This window comes from Podarcis erhardii, assembly GCF_964252035.2.
Source record: "Podarcis erhardii genome assembly, chromosome: 5".
NCBI classification, from domain to species: domain Eukaryota; kingdom Metazoa; phylum Chordata; class Lepidosauria; order Squamata; family Lacertidae; genus Podarcis; species Podarcis erhardii.
In genome coordinates this window covers 94,914,765-94,934,889 of record NC_138509.1, presented here as the reverse complement: position 1 = coordinate 94,934,889, position 20,125 = coordinate 94,914,765, and the positions used below count along the sequence as shown (strand labels likewise).

General features: G+C 43.4%; 1 protein-coding gene across 5 annotated transcripts in view; it reads right to left on the bottom strand.

Annotated features, from left to right (window-relative positions):
* Positions 1-20,125, bottom strand: part of LOC309342211 (cytochrome P450 2J2-like) — a 57,655-nt gene that overhangs the window by 10,554 nt on the left and 26,976 nt on the right. The window contains exons 1-5 of one of the 5 annotated variants that reach the window (XM_081862605.1): positions 13,251-13,550; positions 6,784-6,946; positions 3,043-3,192; positions 2,693-2,853; positions 1,513-1,689 (exon numbers count right to left, since the gene is read on the bottom strand). The exons of 1 other annotated variant lie outside the window; for it this stretch is intronic. In XM_081862605.1, the coding sequence (XP_081718731.1) occupies positions 1,513-1,689; positions 2,693-2,853; positions 3,043-3,192; positions 6,784-6,946; positions 13,251-13,418 (819 nt within the window). In that variant the 5' untranslated portion in view covers positions 13,419-13,550. Of the gene's footprint in view, positions 1-1,512; positions 1,690-2,692; positions 2,854-3,042; positions 3,193-6,783; positions 6,947-13,250; positions 13,551-15,285; positions 15,463-20,125 lie in introns of those variants that run through there. 3 more of the 5 variants (XM_081862609.1, XM_081862607.1, XM_081862606.1) reach the window with 3 other exon arrangements.

The window sequence follows — 20,125 nt, the reverse complement described above, 5'->3', positions numbered from 1 at the left end:
TATGGCACTTCCCACTAAACATATTTAACCATTCTTTTGTCACCATAATAAGCATTGTTCAAAGAGGGAAAGATGAAAATATATTTTGTCCTTTCTAGTATATGAAGATGGATGAGACAGGTATTTAAAGTCAGAGTTAAGCTTAAGAAAATTTTGTCTTGAATTTTCTGTTTTCTCAGTCCACATTTGAATGTCAGATAAACATCAGTCCAAAAAATGCTCCAAAGCAAGACCCCATAGTACACTTAAGTTTCCACTCCTTTACACTCACATTTCCTAGACATTTCTGTAGATGCTTATGGATGGATGAGCAACTAAATTGACTATGATAAATATTTGGAGGAAACTCAATGCGATTTTCAACTGAGATTTGGAAAAAAAAGACACAGTGGTACCTCGGTTTTCGAACAACTTAGTTTCCGAACAACTTGGAACTTGAATGCTGCAAACCTGGAAGTCAATGTTTTGGTTTGCGAACTTTGCTTCCATTTTCACTGTTGCGCTGCTAATTTCTGCCCCCTCCCCATTGTAATCAAAGCTTTCCATTTCTGATTTCTGAAGTGTTCTGAGGTGATATTTGGAGCTTATATTTGGTGCATTTATTTTTGCTTTTTTTACGTTTTTGTTTGTGTGGCCTTTTCATTTTTGTGACTGTAGCTTATTCTTCATTTTATTATTGATTGATTGATTGATTGATTGATTGTGTGACTACGGAAATGGATAAAAATCCACCATCCAAACAATGACTATCATCAGCGCAGGTAAGAAAGAATTTTAATTTTAATTTTTATCCATCCACAATAGTGTTTTATTTATTTTATAGTATAGTACAGTGATTACTGCTTTCATTTTATTAATCAATGGCCTCATTAGATAGTAAAATTCACGTTAAATTGCTGTTTTAGAGGTTGTTTATAAAAGTCTGGAATGGATTAATTCGTTTTCCATTACTTTCTATGGGAAAGCATGCCTCAGTTTTGGAACACTTTGGTTTTGGAACAGACTTCTGGAACGGATTAAGTTTGAGAACCAAGGTACCACTGTACTGGTTTCCAGGCAAGGGATTAGTATTCACATATAACAGGGAATATAATGATTCTTTGAATGAGCTGCCTACAGTTTTGAAGCAGATACTCATTTGCATTCACATTTGTACATGAAAATATCTATCCTTTCCTAGCTATTTTAGTAGATGCCTATGGAAGGATGTCAACTCACTTTAGCAATTGCTTAAAATGACTATGAGGGAATGGGGGGGGCAGAGAGAGATATTGGTGTCCTGGCAAGAGATTAGTATTCACTTATATTTATGTCTTTATTTTTTATTAAAGATTTCAACATAACAATTAATCAAAAACATACAATCCTCAATCCCCCCCTATTTTCCCCTCCCCAAAAAGAAAGACTTCCCTCAGCTCCTCTCTCTGTTTTTTTCAGGATTAGTATTCACTCATAACATGGAATATAATGATTCCTTGGATGAGCAGCATTCAGTTTCAAGCAGATACTTACTTTCTCCATCTGAAGTAGATAGAAATCAATGAGATCCTGTGGCTCATACAGAGACTGATTCTCCTTATGCTTCTCTATCTCCTCCTTTGCAAATGAACGCACCATCTCCACGCAGGAGAAAGCCTTCTTGTGGGGCCCTGGGAGATGTTTCATGAGCCATGGGAGCATTTCATAAAGCTAAAGGAAAGATAGCAGAAATGCTGCCATTACCATGAGGAAGCTTGTTCAAACCATTTGTGCTTTGGAATTGCACTTATAAAACATGATCTGCATTCTTCTTCAGGGCTAGCATATTAGTTTGAGTCTCACTAAGAAGAAGGAAGGTATCTATAGCTTCTCTGGAATCCCACAATGATTGGATTCTGTGAATTATCCCTAGCTGAAAATGTGAAAGAAAACTATGGCTCAAAATATTTGTCCAGCTCCCCGGGATAATTTCAAAACTGGGCACGATCTCAGGACCTCTCCTGGAACAAGCTAGTGCCCTTTTGTGGTAGGTGAGGGTGGGTGGAGAATAGGGATGGGGGAAAATTCAAGTAAGTTTCATGAGTACCTTTTTTTTTTTTTACAGATTAGGAATGGATGTAGAAATGTGGAGAACTGAACTTAAATTTGAGGAAAGGGTTTAGTTGATCATCCAGAAGGGGGCTGCTTTCCTCAGCAATAGCGATAGTGCTTGAGTTGCTGGTCTCTCTTTCATTTAAAAAAAATTCCAGCCAAGTGGTGGCTGCAGGGGCCTCACCATGGATGCCATCATGATTGCCACTGCTAGGTGGGTATAGAGTAGACACATTTAGTTTTCCATGATGGCAACAAAACGATGTAATTCCCTTCTTGAGAAGATTATTTTGTTCGCCTCTCTTCCCCTTGGTGGGCTCTCGATGACCTGTTCTGATGGTCATTGTTCCATTTTTGTCCCATCTTCCCTCTAAAGAGTCTCCTGTGGTGGACAAAGTCTTCACTTGTTGCTGTTTTATGGGGGGGGGGGGTTGTGCGTGTTTTTTATCTCAATGATAATCATGAGCAATTGATCAGGCTGTGAGATAGTAAGTGGCCTTTATCTCAACTCAATTTAAACCTGATCTCACTTCTCCAACCCTCTATCAGAATATTGATTTGTGGTATTAAAGCCCTTGGGAGGTATTAAAGCCCTTTGGCAGGAATGGAAATGACTACTCACAGCATAACCAAAGCTACATACAAATTGTAGGGAAAAATCTATGGCTTCTATCAGCTCCTGGAGCCTTTCATCTTCAAGAGCAAACCGGTGCCCAAAAGCCACAGCACTTATCGTGTTGGAGACTGAAGTAGCGATGGGCATGGAAGGGTCAAGTGGCTGTCCTGCAAAATAAAGTTATACTAATGTTAGCTCAGCTGGTCCAGTTCATACTGAGAGTGGGGTTTCATGGTGGCCAAGAGAAACTGCTGGGATCTCCATTAGGAACCAAGAAAAGCATATCACATTCCTTTCTAAAATGGACAGAGGTAGGACACAAATATATCTCCATATGCCAGCTCAGCATCACATACCCTTTGAACGTGCAAAAGCCTCCACGAGCTGATGGGCCTCCTCTGCTACTTGCTGCTCCATGCCTTTCTTTTCCCGCCACAGCTTCCGCAGAGTGACTACAACAAAGCGTCTCTGTTGCCTCCAGGTGTGACCATTTGATAATGCAATACCTATGGAAAATCAGTGAGAAAAAACAACAATCATACCTCGGGTTAAAGTCGCTTCAGGTTAAATCTTTTCAGGTTGCCTCCCACGGCGACCCGGAAGTAACAGAACAGGCTACTTCAGGGTTTTGCCGCTCGCACATGCGCAGATGCTCAGAATGACGTCACACGCATGTGCACTTTACAGTATCAGCAAAAAGTGAGATTTCTTGACAGCTCTACTGTTTTGATTTTTGAAGAGAAAACTGGTATCTGATACAGTGTGATGTCGACAAGTTTAGATTTTTCCATGGAAGGCCGTCACAATCAAATTTCACTTCTCATTTGGGAGACAAATGGATGGCAGGTGTTGTAGAAGGATAAAGGATTTAACTTGCTTCTGGCCACCCTAACCTGGTGGGTCAGTTTCTCAGTCAGAGCAACAGACCACACCAGAGCATATCATGAGTCTACTGAAAGCCCTGCTGTACAGTGTCAACATTTAGCTTTTTGTAAGCAAGCATTTATCAGCAAAATAGATGCTTTGATTCACCAATTATTCCTAGCAAAGCTAAGAAGGGAGTTGGGTTTATCTATGTAAACAGTGGTGATTTCTGCAACAAATAGTGAACTAGCATGTATCACCTGAGTTTTCTCATAATGTTAAATACTAACAGTAAATTCAAATCACAAACCCTATTCAGTTAAGGGACTTCCATGAAGAAAGATGGCTGACTAAATGTCTACTGCCGACACTCCACCGACAGAGATGATTATGTGGTGATTAATGATAGCCAGGATATAAATCTACCAATTGAACTTTCACTTGGAAAGCAAGCTATCTGCTGGCACAAGAAGAGGCAATTATTAACAGGCAGAAAACAAAACAAAAAGCATGTTTTTATTATTTGCAACTAAGAAATATTCTAAACTGATAAGGTTGTTCCGATGGTTAAGAATTCTCATTTTATATTACTTTTAACTTCTTCGCCCCTTTGGTGTAAATGCCAACTGCAAAGTGAAATTTACCTCTCTGATTGTGGGAACGAATATGCTCCTCTATTAAGGAGACAGATGCAGGTTTTCAAGGCAGACTGTTAAGGTGGAGAGTGAGTTGTTAATAAGACATCAGTATGGTATAAAACTAGGTGTAAAATAATAAATATACAACAAGTAATTAACTATGGATTATTTTTTAATATTGTATATGACTACAGTGCAGAGATTCCTGTTTAAATAGAAATGAAGGATTTGGTTTTTTTAAAAAAACGTGGAGAAATGGTTGGAATTTTTTGGGAGATAAAGTCACCATACTGGAATGGAGGACTATTGGGTACACACTTGGAGGTGATAGCCGGCTGGTGGAAGACCCTGTGTGAGAGGCAGAGAAGGAAAGATCTCCCAGGGTGGGAGGGTGGGGGAAGAAAGGGAAGCACCCAGGTGAGAGCTGGGAGGGTCCACTCCCTTCTGTGTGAGTCAAGAGTTAAGACCTACTTTGAGAGAGGGCTTGGCATTTCTATCTCTCTTTTACTTTTGTTTGTTTGTTTGTTTAGTGTTTCTGAAAAGTTTCAATAAAAAGTATGGAAAACCAAACAAACCCAATTCAGCCAATTTTTTGACACTGTTTTTAAGTATATAATGTGTGGTGTCAACCAGTTACTACTTCTACTGGTCCAGCTAGACAGGTTTGGATTTTTTTACTGAGGGTGAATTCTGCACCATATTTTTGACAAGACGTAATGCATCAATGGTGGATATATTCTGCTTTGTTAATTCTTCTGCAACGCTGCCTCAACACTACTGCATTATTTCTGTCTGGGGAAACTATATTGCAATGAAAGTGGGACAAAAATAAGTTTGTGCATTTGTACTTTTCAGCAGAAAGTTAAAGGATGTGATAGGGACGCGGGTGGCGCTGTGGGTAAAACCTCAGCGCCTAGGACTTGCCGATCGCATGGCCGGCGGTTCGAATCCCCGTGGCGGGGTGAGCTCCCATCGTTCGGTCCCATCTCCTGCCCACCTAGCACTTCGAAAGCACCCTTAAGTGCAAGTAGATAAATAGGTACCGCTTTATAGCGGGAAGGTAATGGCGTTTCCGTGCGCTGCCCTGGTTCAGGCTCGCCAGAGCAGCTTCGTCACGCTGGCCACGTGACCCGGAAGTGTCTCCGGACACCAATGGCCCCCGGCCTCTTAAGCGAGATGGGCGCGCAACCCCAGAGTCGGACACAACTGGCCCGTACAGGCAGGGGTACCTTTACCTTTAAAGGATGTGATAGAATGGAAATGAAATTGTATGATTACTTCAAAATCTTTGCAGGCATAAATAGTATTGACAATGGAATTGGATATAACCACCTTGAAAGTATTATGAGCTCAAATCATTATGAATGTGCAATTAAAAAAACGTTTTCTGGAGGAGCACTTAGCACCAGGAATAAACTGTGGAGTTAGTGATAGGAATTATTGGGCAGGCCAGCCCCACAGTAATTCACATTGTGTCTTTCAGAGTGAATGTCCCTGTTCTTTGGAACTGCATTCAGAATATGACTCTGTACTTTCCAAAAAAAAAGGAAGACATTTTTTTCCCAACAAGCTTTCCCAGTCGTGTGCAAAGGTCACTTCAATAGGTGTATACCTTTTATTGTTTTAACCCATATTTAGTTGTTGTTGATTTTTGTACTGTTTTAAAATTTGTTATAATAAATAATAATAATATTTTTTTATTTACATCCCACCCTTCGAAGTTCAGAAAACTGGGCTCAGGGTGGCTAACAACAAATTTAAAACACTTAATTCAGAATTCAAAAATCAATTTAGGGGGGAAATCCAGCCAATAAACATTAGATGATCACCAGGGCTAGCTGGATAAATTAGTCCTATTTGGGACAGAGAGGAGACCAGGGGAGAATTAGCTGTGGTATCCCAGAGCAGGTAATCTTCATATAAAGGGGAGGAGAGGGGAGTAAGGCGAATAAAAGATCAGGCTAAGTTCAAATTGAAAGCCAGGCAGAATAGCTCTGTCTTACAGGCCCTATGGAAGGAAGTTAAATCCTGCAGGGCCCTGGTCTCATGGGACAGAGCATTCCACCAGGTCAGAGCCATCACTGAGAAGGCCCTGGCCGTGGTGGAGGATAATCTGACTTACTTAGGGCCAGGGACCTCTAAACTATGATTATTCATAGTTTAAACTGTTTTTATATCTCTGTAAGTTGCCTTGAGGCATACATGCAAAATGCAATTCATAATTTATAATGATGATAGTAACTATGTGATTGCAAAGTTCACATGTTATATTTGCCACATGAGTCCATGCCCAAAACATGTTGGAAGAGCTTGTTGAGAGAAGCAGTGTATTGTGTTTCTTAGAGATGTCATAATCAATCAAATCTTCACACGTGCTGAAGCCAGGTTTTCATGCACCCAAATGAACGTGTCATTTGATAGCATGAGGACTAGCCACTCTGAATGACCTCAGACCCTAGGTCCTAGCTCCTAGGTAATGCATTTCCCGTTGTGTGCAGCAGTAATAGAGAACCTTTGTTCTGTTTTTCTGGACAGCCCTTTAAATGTTTCATCTTGGGAAAATACCAGTAGAAATTCTTATTCTTCACTACTTACCCTTTCCTTTTATCAGAGTCCTAAGTAAAGGAGTCTCTGGTCGCTCATCTAATTCTTCAGAGTGGTCAATGAGTGCTTCTTTCACTGCTTGGAATCCAGACAGTACTACAATGGGTAGATGTCCTAACCATATGGTGTAAATATTTCCATGTTGCTTTCCCAGCTACCATTTGGGTCAAAAGAGAAGAGAGGAATGATGTGTTCAAAAAATGCAGTTGGAGATTTCAACTTAAAACGAGAACGTCATCCTCCCTCACCTCTGTAGCTTCTCACTATGTGCAGTTCTCTTGCTATCATCTTCCCCCCTCCTCCTCCTCCTCCCCTCCCTCCCTCCCTCCCTCCCATAATTCCAACCCATTTGTTTTACTCCCTCTGAGCCGTGTTGCCTCTGCCTAGGATCAGAGCAGCAGAGACACTTCATAGTAACCAGCCCTCCTGCGACAGACAAGAAAATGCACAAGTCATTGCCAGAAAATGATCTTGCCACAATCTTTGTGTGTGCAGGGATGTGGAACCTGTAGCCCACCAGATGCTTTTGAACTAACACTCCCACCATCCCTGACTATTGGCCACGGTGGTTGGGCAGATGGGCATTGTACTCCAAAACATCTGGAGGGTCTGACAAAGAGTTAATGCTTGCGGAGGAGGCAATGGAAAGGTGCCTGTTCTGTTTGTCTCGTCTTCTCTAGTTGCACGTGAGCTGCTGCTGAGAAAGGCTGATGTGCTCCTGCTTCATTGCCAATTGAACTTGTTGCCCTTCTGTCTGCTAGAAGTACACAGTATTCTAGACCAGGGATGTCCAACAGGTAGATCGGGATCTACTAGTAGATTGTGCTGTGTCTGTGGTAGATCTTGGGGGTCCCTAAACCCCCTGAAAGCTCAAGAACTTTGGCTCCCTAAAAAAGCTCAACAAATTTGGTATACCACCACCAGTTTCTTTATAGTGGGAGTAGATAACAACAACAACAACAACAACAACAACAACAACAACAACAACAACAATAATAATAATAATAATAATTTATTATTTTTACCCCGCCCATCTGGCTGCGTTTCCCCAGCCACTCTGGGCGGCTTCCATAAAAACCAAAAATACACTAAAATATCACAGATTAAAAACTTCCCTGAACAGGGCTGCCTTAAGATGTCTTCTGAATGTCAGGTAGTTATTTATCGCTTTGACATCTGATGGGAGGGCGTTCCACAGGGCGGGCGCCACTACCGAGAAGGCCCTCTGCCTGGTTCCCTGTAGCTTTGCTTCTCGTAATGAGGGAACCGCCAGAAGGCCCTCGGCGCTGGACCTCAGCGTCCGGGCAGAATGATGGGGGTGGAGATGCTCCTTCAGGTATACTGGGCCGAGGCCGTTTAGGGCTTTAAAGGTCAACACCAGCACTTTGAATTGTGCTCGGAAATGTACTGGGAGCCAATGTAGGTCTTTCAAGACTGGTGTTATGTGGTCTCGGCGGCCGCCCCCAGTCACCAGTCTAGCTGCCACATTCTGGATTAGTTGTAGTTTCCGAGTCACCTTCAAAGGTAGCCCCACGTAGAGTGCATTGCAGTAGTCCAAGTGGGAGATAACTAGAGCATGCACCACTCTGGCGAGACAGTCCGCAGGCAGGTAGGGTCTCAGCCTGCGTACCAGGTGGAGTTGGTAGACAGCTGCCCTGGATACAGAATTGACCTGTGCCTCCATGGACAGCTGTGAGTCCAAAATGACTCCCAGGCTGCGCACCTGGTCCTTCAGGGGCACAGTTACCCTATTCAGGACCAGGGAGTCCTCCACACCAGCCCGCCCCCTGTCCCCCAAAAACAGTACTTCTGTCTTGTCAGGATTCAACCTCAATCCATTAGCTGCCATCCATCCTCCAACCGCCTTAGCTGCCATCCATCCTCCAACCGCCTCCAGGCACTCACACAGGACCTTCACCGCCTTCACTGGTTCTGATTTGAAAGAGAGGTAGAGCTGGGTATCATCTGCATATTGATGGACACCCAGTCCAAACCCCCTGATGATCTCTCCCAGTGGCTTCATATAGATGTTAAAAAGCATGGGGGAGAGGATGGAACCCTGAGGCACCCCACAAGTGAGGGCCCAGGGGTCTGAACACTCATCCCCCACCACCACTTTCTGAACACGGCCCAGGAGGAAGGAGCGAAACCACTGTATAACAGTGCCCCCAGCTCCCAGCCCCTCTAGACGGTCCAGAAGGATGTTATGGTCGATTGTATCAAAGGCCGCTGAGAGATCCAGCAGAACTAGGAAACAACTCTCACCTTTCTCCCTAGCTCGCCGGAGATCATCAACCAGTGCGACCAAGGCAGTTTTAATCCCATGATGAGGCCTGAATCCCAAGTGGAAGGCGTGCCTGGAGTTGTTCAGCAACCATGCGCTCAATCACCTTGCCCAAGAATGGAAGATTTGAGACTGGGCGATAGTTGGCCATACTGGCCGGGTCTAAAGATTGTTTTTTAAGAAGCGGTTTAATGACCGCCTCTTTCAGCGGATCTGGGAATGTTCCCTCACAGAGGGAAGCATTCACCACCCCGCAGAGCCCATCGCCCAGCCCTTCCTGGCTTGCTTTTATTAGCCAGGATGGGCAAGGATCCAGGAGACAGGTGGTTGGTTTCACGCGTCCAAGCAGCCTGTCCACATCCTCGGGGGTAATGGATTGAAATTGATTCCATGCAACTTGACCAGACAGAGCTCTAGCACTCTCCCGCCCCAGCCCTGCTCCCACGGTGGTGTCTAGCTCCTTCCGAATATGAGTGATTTTATCTGCAAAAAACTTTGCAAAATCGTTGCAGGAGATCTTGGGGTCTTTACAAAGCCCCGGTGGTAAAGGTGGTTCTGTTAAATTACGAACCACCTGAAAAAGTCTCCTGCTACTATTTTCTGCAGATGCAATAGAGGCGGTGAAGAAAGTCTTCTTCGCCGTCGCTATCGCCACTTGGTAGGCTTGACGTTGAGCTCTAACCTGTGTCCGGTCAGATTCGGAGTGAGTTTTTTGCCACCGACGCTCTAGCCGTCTCAGCGATTGTTTCATCGCCCTCAGCTCCAAAGAAAACCACGGAGCTGTCCGGGCTCCATGCAATCGGAGAGGGCGCTTCGGAGCCAGACAGTCGATAGCCCTGGTTAACTCCGCATTCCAGCGGGCCACCAGGGAATCAGCTGAAAGGCCATCAACATGGGATAAAGCATCCTCTACCACTCTCTGGAAACCATTTGGATCCATTAAGTGGCGGGGGCGGACCATCCGAATTGGTCCCACCTCCCTGCAGAGGGGAAGGGTCGCGGAGAAGTCCAGTTGCACCAGGAAGTGATCCGACCATGGCACTTCTTTTGTTTCACTTTTACTTAGTGTCAGAGCACCCACGTCACTAGAGGTGAACACCAGGTCTAAGGCATGTCCCTGATTATGAGTTGGGCCAAACTTATTCAGGGACAGCCCCATGGAGGCCATGCTTTCCACGAAGTCCCGAGCAGCCCCTTGTAATGTCGTGTTGGCATGGATGTTAAAATCCCCTAGGACAACCAAACTAGGTGTCTCCAGGAGAAAATCCGCCATGACCTGAAGTAGCTCAGACAGGGAATGGTGCAGCGGGGAGGTCGGTACACCAAAAGGAATCCTGTACTGCCCCTATTGCCCAACTTCCAGAACATGCACTCAGAAAACTGGATCTTCCCAGTAGGACGCCTGGTGCAAGCTAGTGACTTCCTAAAAATCACTGCAACCCCCCCTCCCCGCCCACATGACCTGGGTTGCTGTGCGTAAGAGAAACCTGCAAACGGCGGTAGAGGCACAAGATCTCAGTCTCTTGAAAGTTGGACGTACCTGTTCTAGGCCATGTCGCAAAATGCAATAGAACAAAAGGAAGACAAGATCAAGAACATACTGTAATAAGCTGTTTTATTAATTCAGCTTCTTGTGTTACACAATCTGTTTTGGAGATGAGTGCCCTTCAACCAGCAGCTATGAACGACACACATAAGACATTAAAACTAGTATAAAGGGGCAAGATTCCGATTAATACTGAAAAGCACAAAACCATACAAAGTAGGATAATGGCAGCATGGGTAGCTATGTGAAATCAGGAGAAAACACAAGGCAACATAAAACGTTGTTGTATTTTCTATGGGTCAATTTGTAAGTGGTAGCAAGACTTCCTTTCCAAGTGCCATTAGTTTCACAGCTGCAGTTGGTGCTTTCTAAATGACTCTCTGAAGCTGATTTCACAGCACTGGCCTTGTAATCTTGGAGAGAGTATTACCTGGAGACTAGCACTTACTGTAGGCTTGCCATACATAGGGAAAATTCCTGACATGTCCTGACAGGAATCGGCAAAACGTCAGGGAACACCCAGATGTATGGCAACCCAATGGAAAAAGCTCAAAAATTTCCTAAAAAATGGCAACCCTAGTTTACCGTAGAGATCCTTTAAGAAGATTTTGGTATTTTAGTTTATAATTTGTTTTTTATAAGTGCTTCTGGTTTGAGTGAAAAAGAGTGAATAGGGCATGGAGGTTAGTGCCTGTTGAGAGGCTGCTGTGAATGAATGCTGAGGTCTGTCTTTTTTCTGTAATAATATTTTATTCTTTTTTCATATAGAAAGTTACATTTCTTAACCTTGGTAACCTCAAGGTAAGATTACTTGCAATGTGTTGTACCTAGGGCTGCCTCTGAAGACAGTTCGGAAACTTCAGCTAGTGCAGAACTCAGCGGCCAGGTTGCTCACTGGAACAAGAGCATATTACATCGCTCCTGGTCCGGCTGCACCAGCTACCAATTAGTTTCTGGACCCAATTCAAAGTGCTGGTTTTGACCTAGAAAGCCTTAAATGGCTCAGGACCACAATACCTCAAGGACCGCCTCTTTCAATATGATCTTACCCAGACCCTGAAATCATCTTCTGAGGCCCTTCCTTGTGTTCCTCCTCCATAAGAGGTCCAGAGGGTGGCAACACAAGAATGGACCTGCTCTGCAGTGACTCCCCGTCTGTGGAATGCTCTCGCCAGGGAAGTTCACCTGGCAAAACCTTCCTTTTTAACTAGGCCTTTGGTTGATTTCATTGACACCCTATGCCCTTTTAAAATGTGGTTCTTTTTTGTGACGGGGGGCTGTTATTGGGTGGTTAATAATAATAATAATAATATTCCAATTAACAAAGAATTGGAACATATAAATTTTCCATATAGAAAGTTACATTTGTTACTCAATTATACAGTGGTACCTCGGGTTACACACACTTCAGGTTACAGACTCTGCTAACCTAGAAATAGTACCTCGGGTTAAGAACTTTGCTTCAGGATGAGAACAGAAATCATGCTCTGGCGGCGCAGCAGCAGCAGGAGGCCCCATTAGCTAAAGTGGTGCTTCAGGTTAAGAACTGTTTCAGGTTAAGAATGGACCTCCGGAACGAATTAGGTACTTAACCCGAGGTACCACTATATTCCAATTCAACAAAACAAGTGATTTCCCACTCACCCAATATCAATGTTTATAACTCGAATTACATACGATTGCATTTTAAAGTTCCATCTTATCTAATTCATCTTATCTAACGATGCCTTATGAGGAACGGCTAAGGGAGCTGGGCATGTTTAGCCTGGAGAAGAGGAGGTTAAGGGGTGATATGATAGCCATGTTCAAATATATAAAAGGATGTCACATAGAGGAGGGAGAAAGGTTGTTTTCTGCTGCTCCAGAGAAGCGGACACGGAGCAATGGATCTAAACTACAAGAAAGAAGATTCCACCTAAACATTAGGAAGAACTTCCTGACAGTAAGAGCTGTTCGACAGTGGAATTTGCTGCCAAGGAGTGTGGTGGAGTCTCCTTCTTTGAAGGTCTTTAAGCAGAGGCTTGACAACCATATGTCAGGAGTGCTCTGATGGTGTTTCCTGCTTGGCAGGGGGTTGGACTCGATGGCCCTTGTGGTCTCTTCCAACTCTATGATTCTATGATTCTATAATTTCATCCTCTCCAACATGTTTCTTAATATATTCTGCTGTTTTCTTACACTTTAAACCCCGCTGTGGTCATTGCATATGGGAAATAACTTTTTATATAGACCGGAAAGGTTTTCCAATCTTCTTTAAAAGATTCTAAATTTGTATCTTTTATCAATTTTTGCCATCTCTGCATATTCCAAGATTTTCATAAAGCATTCTTCTTTTGAGGGTGTTCTCTCCTCCTTCCTCAGTTTAACAGTATACAATAAATATTTTTGATCTGTAGTTTTTAATGCGCATTTTCAACTTTTATATGGTTTTGTGCTTTTCAATATTATTAATAATACTATTTACATTATTACTATTTTTTGTATTGCTTACAGCTTCTGACAACGGAGGCCTATGGCATTTACCATTTTAACCCATGCCATCGTTGAAGCTGAAATATCACAATTGTTGGGGGAAATAGATAAAACAATTGCTGGCATCAGACTGAGTTATTACTAAGCAATAAGTACCTGAATGAGAGTATTTTCATCAATCTTGAATCCAAACCTCCATGTGGCTCCAATGAGAGGAAGCTGGAGAAGTCCTGGAGGATAATGCCTGCGTGACCAGAGCTGTTTCAGGTAGTGCAGAATCAGAAGAGCCACCAGCAGAGCAATCAAAAGTGCCCGTATCTCCATCCTTTTCTTGCTGTCTCTTTCTCCTTAATTCTTTCTAGGTTGCCTGGTCAGGTTCAACTCTCTTTCTCTAAGGAGTTTTTGCTTTCATCAAAGACATCAGCAGTATTCTCTGTTTTTATATGCTCAGTTATTAAAACCAATAAGCAACAAGGGGAGCAACAAGGGGTGTGACACCATTTGTAGGTAGCCTTGGAATGTGATACAATCAAACACTAGTACAATCAAATGCTATAATCATTTTGATATGTGTCACGCAGATGTGACGAAGTGTGCTTTATATCAGGCACATTGAACTCCCAAGAGACTGTGATCTACTTCCAGTACCCCAAGAGTCATCTGGTATTTAATATGGGTATCTTTCCCTCTCATGGAATTGCTACTCCTTGTAACCTGTGCCTTGGGAAGGTACCAATCTGATGTAGGTGTCAAAGCCTTCAGAAAGAACTCTGAGTTGAAGCTCTTATTAATCCAGCAATGAGGGCCAGGATAGTAAATGCATTACAATTGCAAAAGCCAACAAACTTCTACCTGCAGTTGAATCAAATCACAGTGCACTACTTCCACAGAGCACTTGCTAGTTGCAATCCATATTTTAGAGGGGCACTGAAGGGACCTCAGCCCCTAGTTCTTCGCTCCTAGGTAACCCATTTCCTGTTGAGTGCAACAGTAATAGAGAACCTTTGTTCTGGACAGCCCTTTAAATGTTTTCTCATAGTCATGAGGAAAGGAGTCGCTCGTCTAATTCTTCAGATGGCTAGGCAGCACACCACCAGAGATGCCTCCTGTTGGCATTCCACTGCCCAAGGCAGCTCTCACAGCCTGCCTTGTGGGTGGACCGGCCCTCTGCTTCATAGCTGGTTATGATAAGAAACCCACACACACTTTCCTGTATTTACAGCGGTAGCTGCTGGTGCTAGATTTTAGGATCTGTGGGTTGGCATAATAACACAATACTGGCATGAAGAGAGGGATCCAATGGAAACTCTGGCAGCAGATATTCAAAATGTGTGCTACATATTTCACTGCCTAATGGTCACCACCATATAATAGTCGAGTTCCTTTTTTCAAGCCTTAAAATCACTCCAAAGGCATTCACCACATAATGGTCACAGGGCATTGTAAGCGTGCATGAGAATGCCTTGCCCCAGTTTGGACCACCTATTATCCTTTGTGTGCCTGTTCACACGCATTCTGTGTATCCTAATCACACAAAAACAGTTAGTAATAAGTAATAAGCATTATAAACATAATTATGTTTCTTCATAAACACTGTTTCCTTGATTAAGGGTCATTCCTTGGTTTTTCACCAAATAATCGTCGCACCCCCCTTTTTTTGAAAAGAATAATTGGCATAAAAATGTGACAATTATGGTGAAATATGGTACTTAACACTAAACATATTTAAACATTCGTTTGTCATCATGATAAGCATTGTTCAAAGAGGGAAGGATGAAAATATATTTTGGCCTTTCTAGTATGTGAAGATGGATGAGACAGGAATTTGAAGTCATACTCTAGTTTACGAGCATTTTGTTTAGGATTTTCTGTTTTTTCAGTCCACATTTGAATGTCGGATGAACATCAATCCAAAAAATGCTCCAAAGCAAGACCCCTTAACACACTTAAGTTTCCAGTCCTTTAAGCTCACATTTCCTAGCCATTTCTATAGATGCTTATGGATGGATGTCAACCCACTTTAGCAACTAAATTGACTATGAGAAATATTTGGGGGGAACTCAATGCCATTTTCAACTGAGATTCAGGAAAAAAGATGATGGTTTCCAGGCAAGAGATTAGTATTCACTTATAACAGGGAATGTAATTATTCCTTGGATGAGCAGTATTCAGCTTCAAAGCTGATACTTACTTTCTCCATCTGAAGTAGAGAGAAATCAATGAGATCTTGTGGATCATGCAGAGACTGATTCTCCTTATGCTTCTCTATCTCCTCCTTTGCTAATGAAAGCACCATCTCCATGCAGGACAAGGCCTTCTTGTGGGGCCCTGGGAGATGTTTCATGAGCCATGGGAGAATTTCACAAAGCTAAAGGAAAGATAGCAGAAATGCTGCCATTACGATGAGGAAGCTTGGTCACACCGTTTGTGCTTTGGATTAGCACTTTAAAAAACATGATCTGCATTATTCTTCAGGGCTAGCATATTAGTTTCTCACTAAGAAGAAGGAAGGTGTCTATCGCTTTTCTGGAATCTCACAATGATTGGATTCTGTGAATTATCCCTAGCTGAAAATGTGAAAGAAAACTATCTCTCAAAATATTTTCCCAGCTCCCAGGCATCATTCCAAAACTGGGCACAATCAGGGGACCCCTCCTGGAACAAGTTAGTGGCCTTTTATGGTAGGTGGGTGTTTGGGGAATTCAAGTAAGTTCACATTTAAAAGCAAATTTGCCTAATACACAAATGGAAAGACAGCCATCATTCAAAATGTACACTTCTTCATTTTTATTTTTTTTAATTGTATTTATTAAATCTTCCAGTTTGTCAGTCAAGTACCGGTAATTCTGATCTTTCATCACAAAAAACTAAACCTTGAAGAAGGATGTTTTTTCTCCTTCCTTGTTTTCTCATTAAAGATCAATTACATTTTCTGAATACATAAGGAGTTAGAAAATTAAAGTTGGACTGATATAAAGCAGTGTTAGAAACTGAGATATGAAAGCTCTGAGCTAAATGGCACCTTAAACCTAGATTATGGGTGGTGCAACGGAATGTTTAGGCGTGCCTTTTTAATAACAAGAATACAAAGCTGAAAATGAATGAACTGCAGCTAAAATCTTATATTCATTTTTCACATGGCCTAGTCCTCATCTGATTACTGTAAAAAACAAAGCCATGCTTGCCCTACCTGACCCCCTAATATTCTTAAGACAGTCTCTTCTCCAGTCTTCAAAGAGTGGCTGGAAGTGAGGAGGCAGAAAAAGGTCCTCCTTTCCTTCCACTCTGCAGTTTTAATCGGAAATTTTAGGCTTAGAACTGTGCCCAGAAGTCAGAAACTGCTCACACTAATGAAATTCCTTGTTTCAAATGTGCCTAGAACACTGATATAAAGTTGTCTGTAGTTTCCCAGTCAAGTGATGCGTACAAAAATGGAAATGCAAATAATATGCTCATGTGTGCCTAAAAATGCATACAGTAGTGAAAATAACGCACAGGCCTTGCTTCGGGCAAAATTGCTCACGTGTGTGTGCATTAGGAGAAATTAGCACTAAAATGCTGATGAAGTTTCATGAGTCCTTTTTTTAAAAAGATCCGGAAGGGATGTAGAAATGTGGAGAACTGAACTTAAGTTTGGAAAAAGAGTTTAGTTGGGTCATACAGGAGGGAGCGGCTTTCCTTAGCAGTAGGGACAGTGCTTAAGTTGCAAGTCTCTCTTTCATTAAAAAAAATTCCAGCCAAGGTTTTGGCTGCAGGGGCCTCACTATAGGCACCATCATCATTGCCACTGCTCAACCCTCTATCCTCTATCATACTAAATTCCAAAATATTGATTTGTGGTATTAAGGCCCTGATTTGTGGTATTCAGGGGGACCTGTTTGGCTTAGGAGAAATGAAAACAACTACTCACGATATGCCAAAAGCTGCTTAATTTTTTTATGACAAAATCCATGGCTTCCATCAGCTTCTGGAACCGTTCATCTTAAAGAGCAAACCACTGCCCAAAAGCCACAAGACATATCACGTTGGAGACTGAATTAGCGATGGGCATGGAGGGGTCAAGTGGTTGTCCTGCAAAATAAAGTTATACCTATGTTTGTTCAGCTGCTCCTGTTCATGCTGAGAGTGGGAGTTCATGGTGGCCAAGAGAAATTTCTGGGATCTCCATTAGGAACCAAGAAAAACATACCACATTCCTTTCTAAAATGGACAGAGGTAGTACACAAATATATCTTCATACGCCAGTTCAGCACCATCACCCCTCATCACATACCCTTTGAACGTGCAAACATGCAAAACTTCCACAAGCTGATGGGCCTCCTCTGCTACTTGGTGCTCCATGCCTTTCTTCCCCAACCCCAACTTCCACATAGTAACTACACCAAACTGTCTTTGTTGCCTCCAGGTGTGACCATTTGAAAATAAAATACCTACGAAAAATCAGTGAAAATAAATACTTACAGAAATCAATGGGAAAAGTTGCCATCTCAGAACAAACAATGTTTCTGAAGTTCATGCCTTTGCATGTAAGAGCTGCTTAGTCTCTCTAAAGCAGAGAATTACAAGATGATGCAGAAAGGATTCTGGGTATAATTTGGAGGCAATTTAGAGGAAAAACCTATCAAGCTTCTGGTGACGCTATTGGGAAAAGAATGGAAGTAGTAGAAATGGAAGTGCTTTTCTTTTTCTCTTGATAAATTTCCCTACAGGAAATGGGATCACAAGATATAAACACAGGTGTAAAATAATGAATATACAACAAGTAAATAACTACGGATTTTTTAAAATAAATGACTACAGTGGAGAGTTTCCTGTTTAAATAAAAATGAAGGATTTATTGTTTTCAAACATGGAGGAAAGGTTGGAATTTTTTTGGGGGGGGGGAGAGATAAAGTCATCATCCTGGATTGGAGGAAGACTATTCTTGACTCATAGCAATGTCTGGGGCCGAAGATGGGGAAAAATATCACCTAGCAGAACAAGGAACAGCTGGATATTATCGCGGAATACAATTGGTTTCGTGGCAAGTCCCCTCCCCCCATGTGAAATGAAGACACCGGACACATTATTTAAGGTTAATGGGCATAAAAAGGCCACAACTTTATTGATTGCAGGAATTGAAAGGTATTGGCCTTAGGCATTGGCTCCTATCGACTACCCGGCATGGAGACCGGGAAGGGTTATCCACAAGCCGTGGGAGTCCTGTTGAAGTATGCCAACTAGGATCCCACGGGTGTCACTGCTCAGGGGTGTGCCGGAGCCCTTACCTCCCTAGGTTTTGGACAAGGCCACGCCCCCCGGAGTCCTCTACCAGACTACCCTTTTCATTGGGGGAAGATGATGGCGCTTCCTTCTCCCCCTTCATTTGCATAAAAATTACCCCTGCCAATGCCTAACCGCCAATCGAGCAAAGCTTGCCGCCAGTACCTTCAAACCTGTAACCAACTCCTAATCCCTGCTATGATGTCCCCCAACCAAATATCGTTTCCAGCATCTGACAGATGCACGCCATCCCATCTGTAGAGGGCCTCGTTGCTGTACTGGATGCCTGGGTGGCCTATGACGCACCCACCCAGAGCCACCACTCTACGTGCCACAGCCCGCTCCAAGACCTTTCTTGCTTTATTGATTCCAACCGGGCTCAAACAATCCCTCCATGTCCTCCTCTCCAGCAACGAGGACCACAAGATAGTAATGTTTGGATAAACCGCCATCAGATCAGCAAAATCGTCAAAAATGTTCCATCTCAAGTCAATAGCTTTGCAGTATGCTAGGTCGTTTCCCCCCAACTGGATAACCAGGGCATCAGGTGGGCCCTCAGAGGTGGCTCTCGCCATCACGGCTGGCTTGAATTTGCTCCAGCGCATCCCTCTTTGCGCTATCCATGCCAGCTCAACATTTGCAGGTAAGTTCAAGTTTTGCCCCAACCCGGTACTCGTGGCTCGATTCTTGGCCCAATGCACAATGCTGTGGCCCACCAACCAAATGCGCACCCTCATGTATTCTGAAAAGCAAATAGACAGAAAAACCAAGGTCAGGAGCCCAACCGCTAGTCATAGATTCTTTCTCACATAAGCTTTGTATGCATTAGATTTCCACCGCCCCAAGTCCTTTATCCTCTCCGTAGATAGCCTGAGGTGTACTGCAGTGGTAGCTGCCCCAATCCGAAAGGAGTGAGCCACAAATTCAGCCGCGGGCAGCCTGCATGCTGCCAAAGCCATGCGCATCACCCGCGTAAATTGGTGTCTGGTCAAAAGCGATCCATCCGCGTGAATTAAGAAAGGGCCGGGGCTATTGGGTCTTAAGTAGAGGAAACGCCTCGTATCCCTAACCGGGCAGGGTCCACTACCTTGTGCGGCTGGTAACCAAAGGAGGGCCCCCCTACCCTGTTGGTCCGTCTTAGAGCTCCGTACTTGAATGATTAGGTCCGTCCTAGATAGGGTCAGATCACTTAAGAGGATGCCCCTCTGGCAGTGGGCAACCCCTCCCTCACAGACTAACTCCCCTATTCGAAGGGCACCAAAGAAGGCTATGGAATAAGCAGCAGAGCATAGGCGAGCTTCATATTTTGACCAGCCTCCCAACCCCACCGATTGGCGGGCAGGGTCGCAGGCACAACCAGGGATTCCCTTGTTCTCGTGGGGGCAAAAGGCCAGCCCCCACGTGTGTGGGAGGGGGTGGCCCGCAACCCCCTCTCCTCTCAAGTTCGGAAATGGCTATATCATACTGGAATGAACATTTAGAATATTTTGAATACACGCATGAAGTTGATATCTGGCCAGTGAAAGACCCTGTGTGAGAGGCAGGGTGGGAGGGTGGGGGAAGAAAGGGAAGCACCCAGGTGAGAGCTGGGAGGGTCCACTCCCTTCTGTGGGAGACAAGAGTTAAGACCTACCTTTGAGAGAGGGCTTGGCATTTCTCTCTCTCTATCTTTTCCTTTCTTTGTTTTTATTTTGGTTATTTATTTATTTGTTTTAGTCAGTATGCTGAAAAGTTTCAGCAAAGAAACCCAATTCAGCCAATTTCCCCCA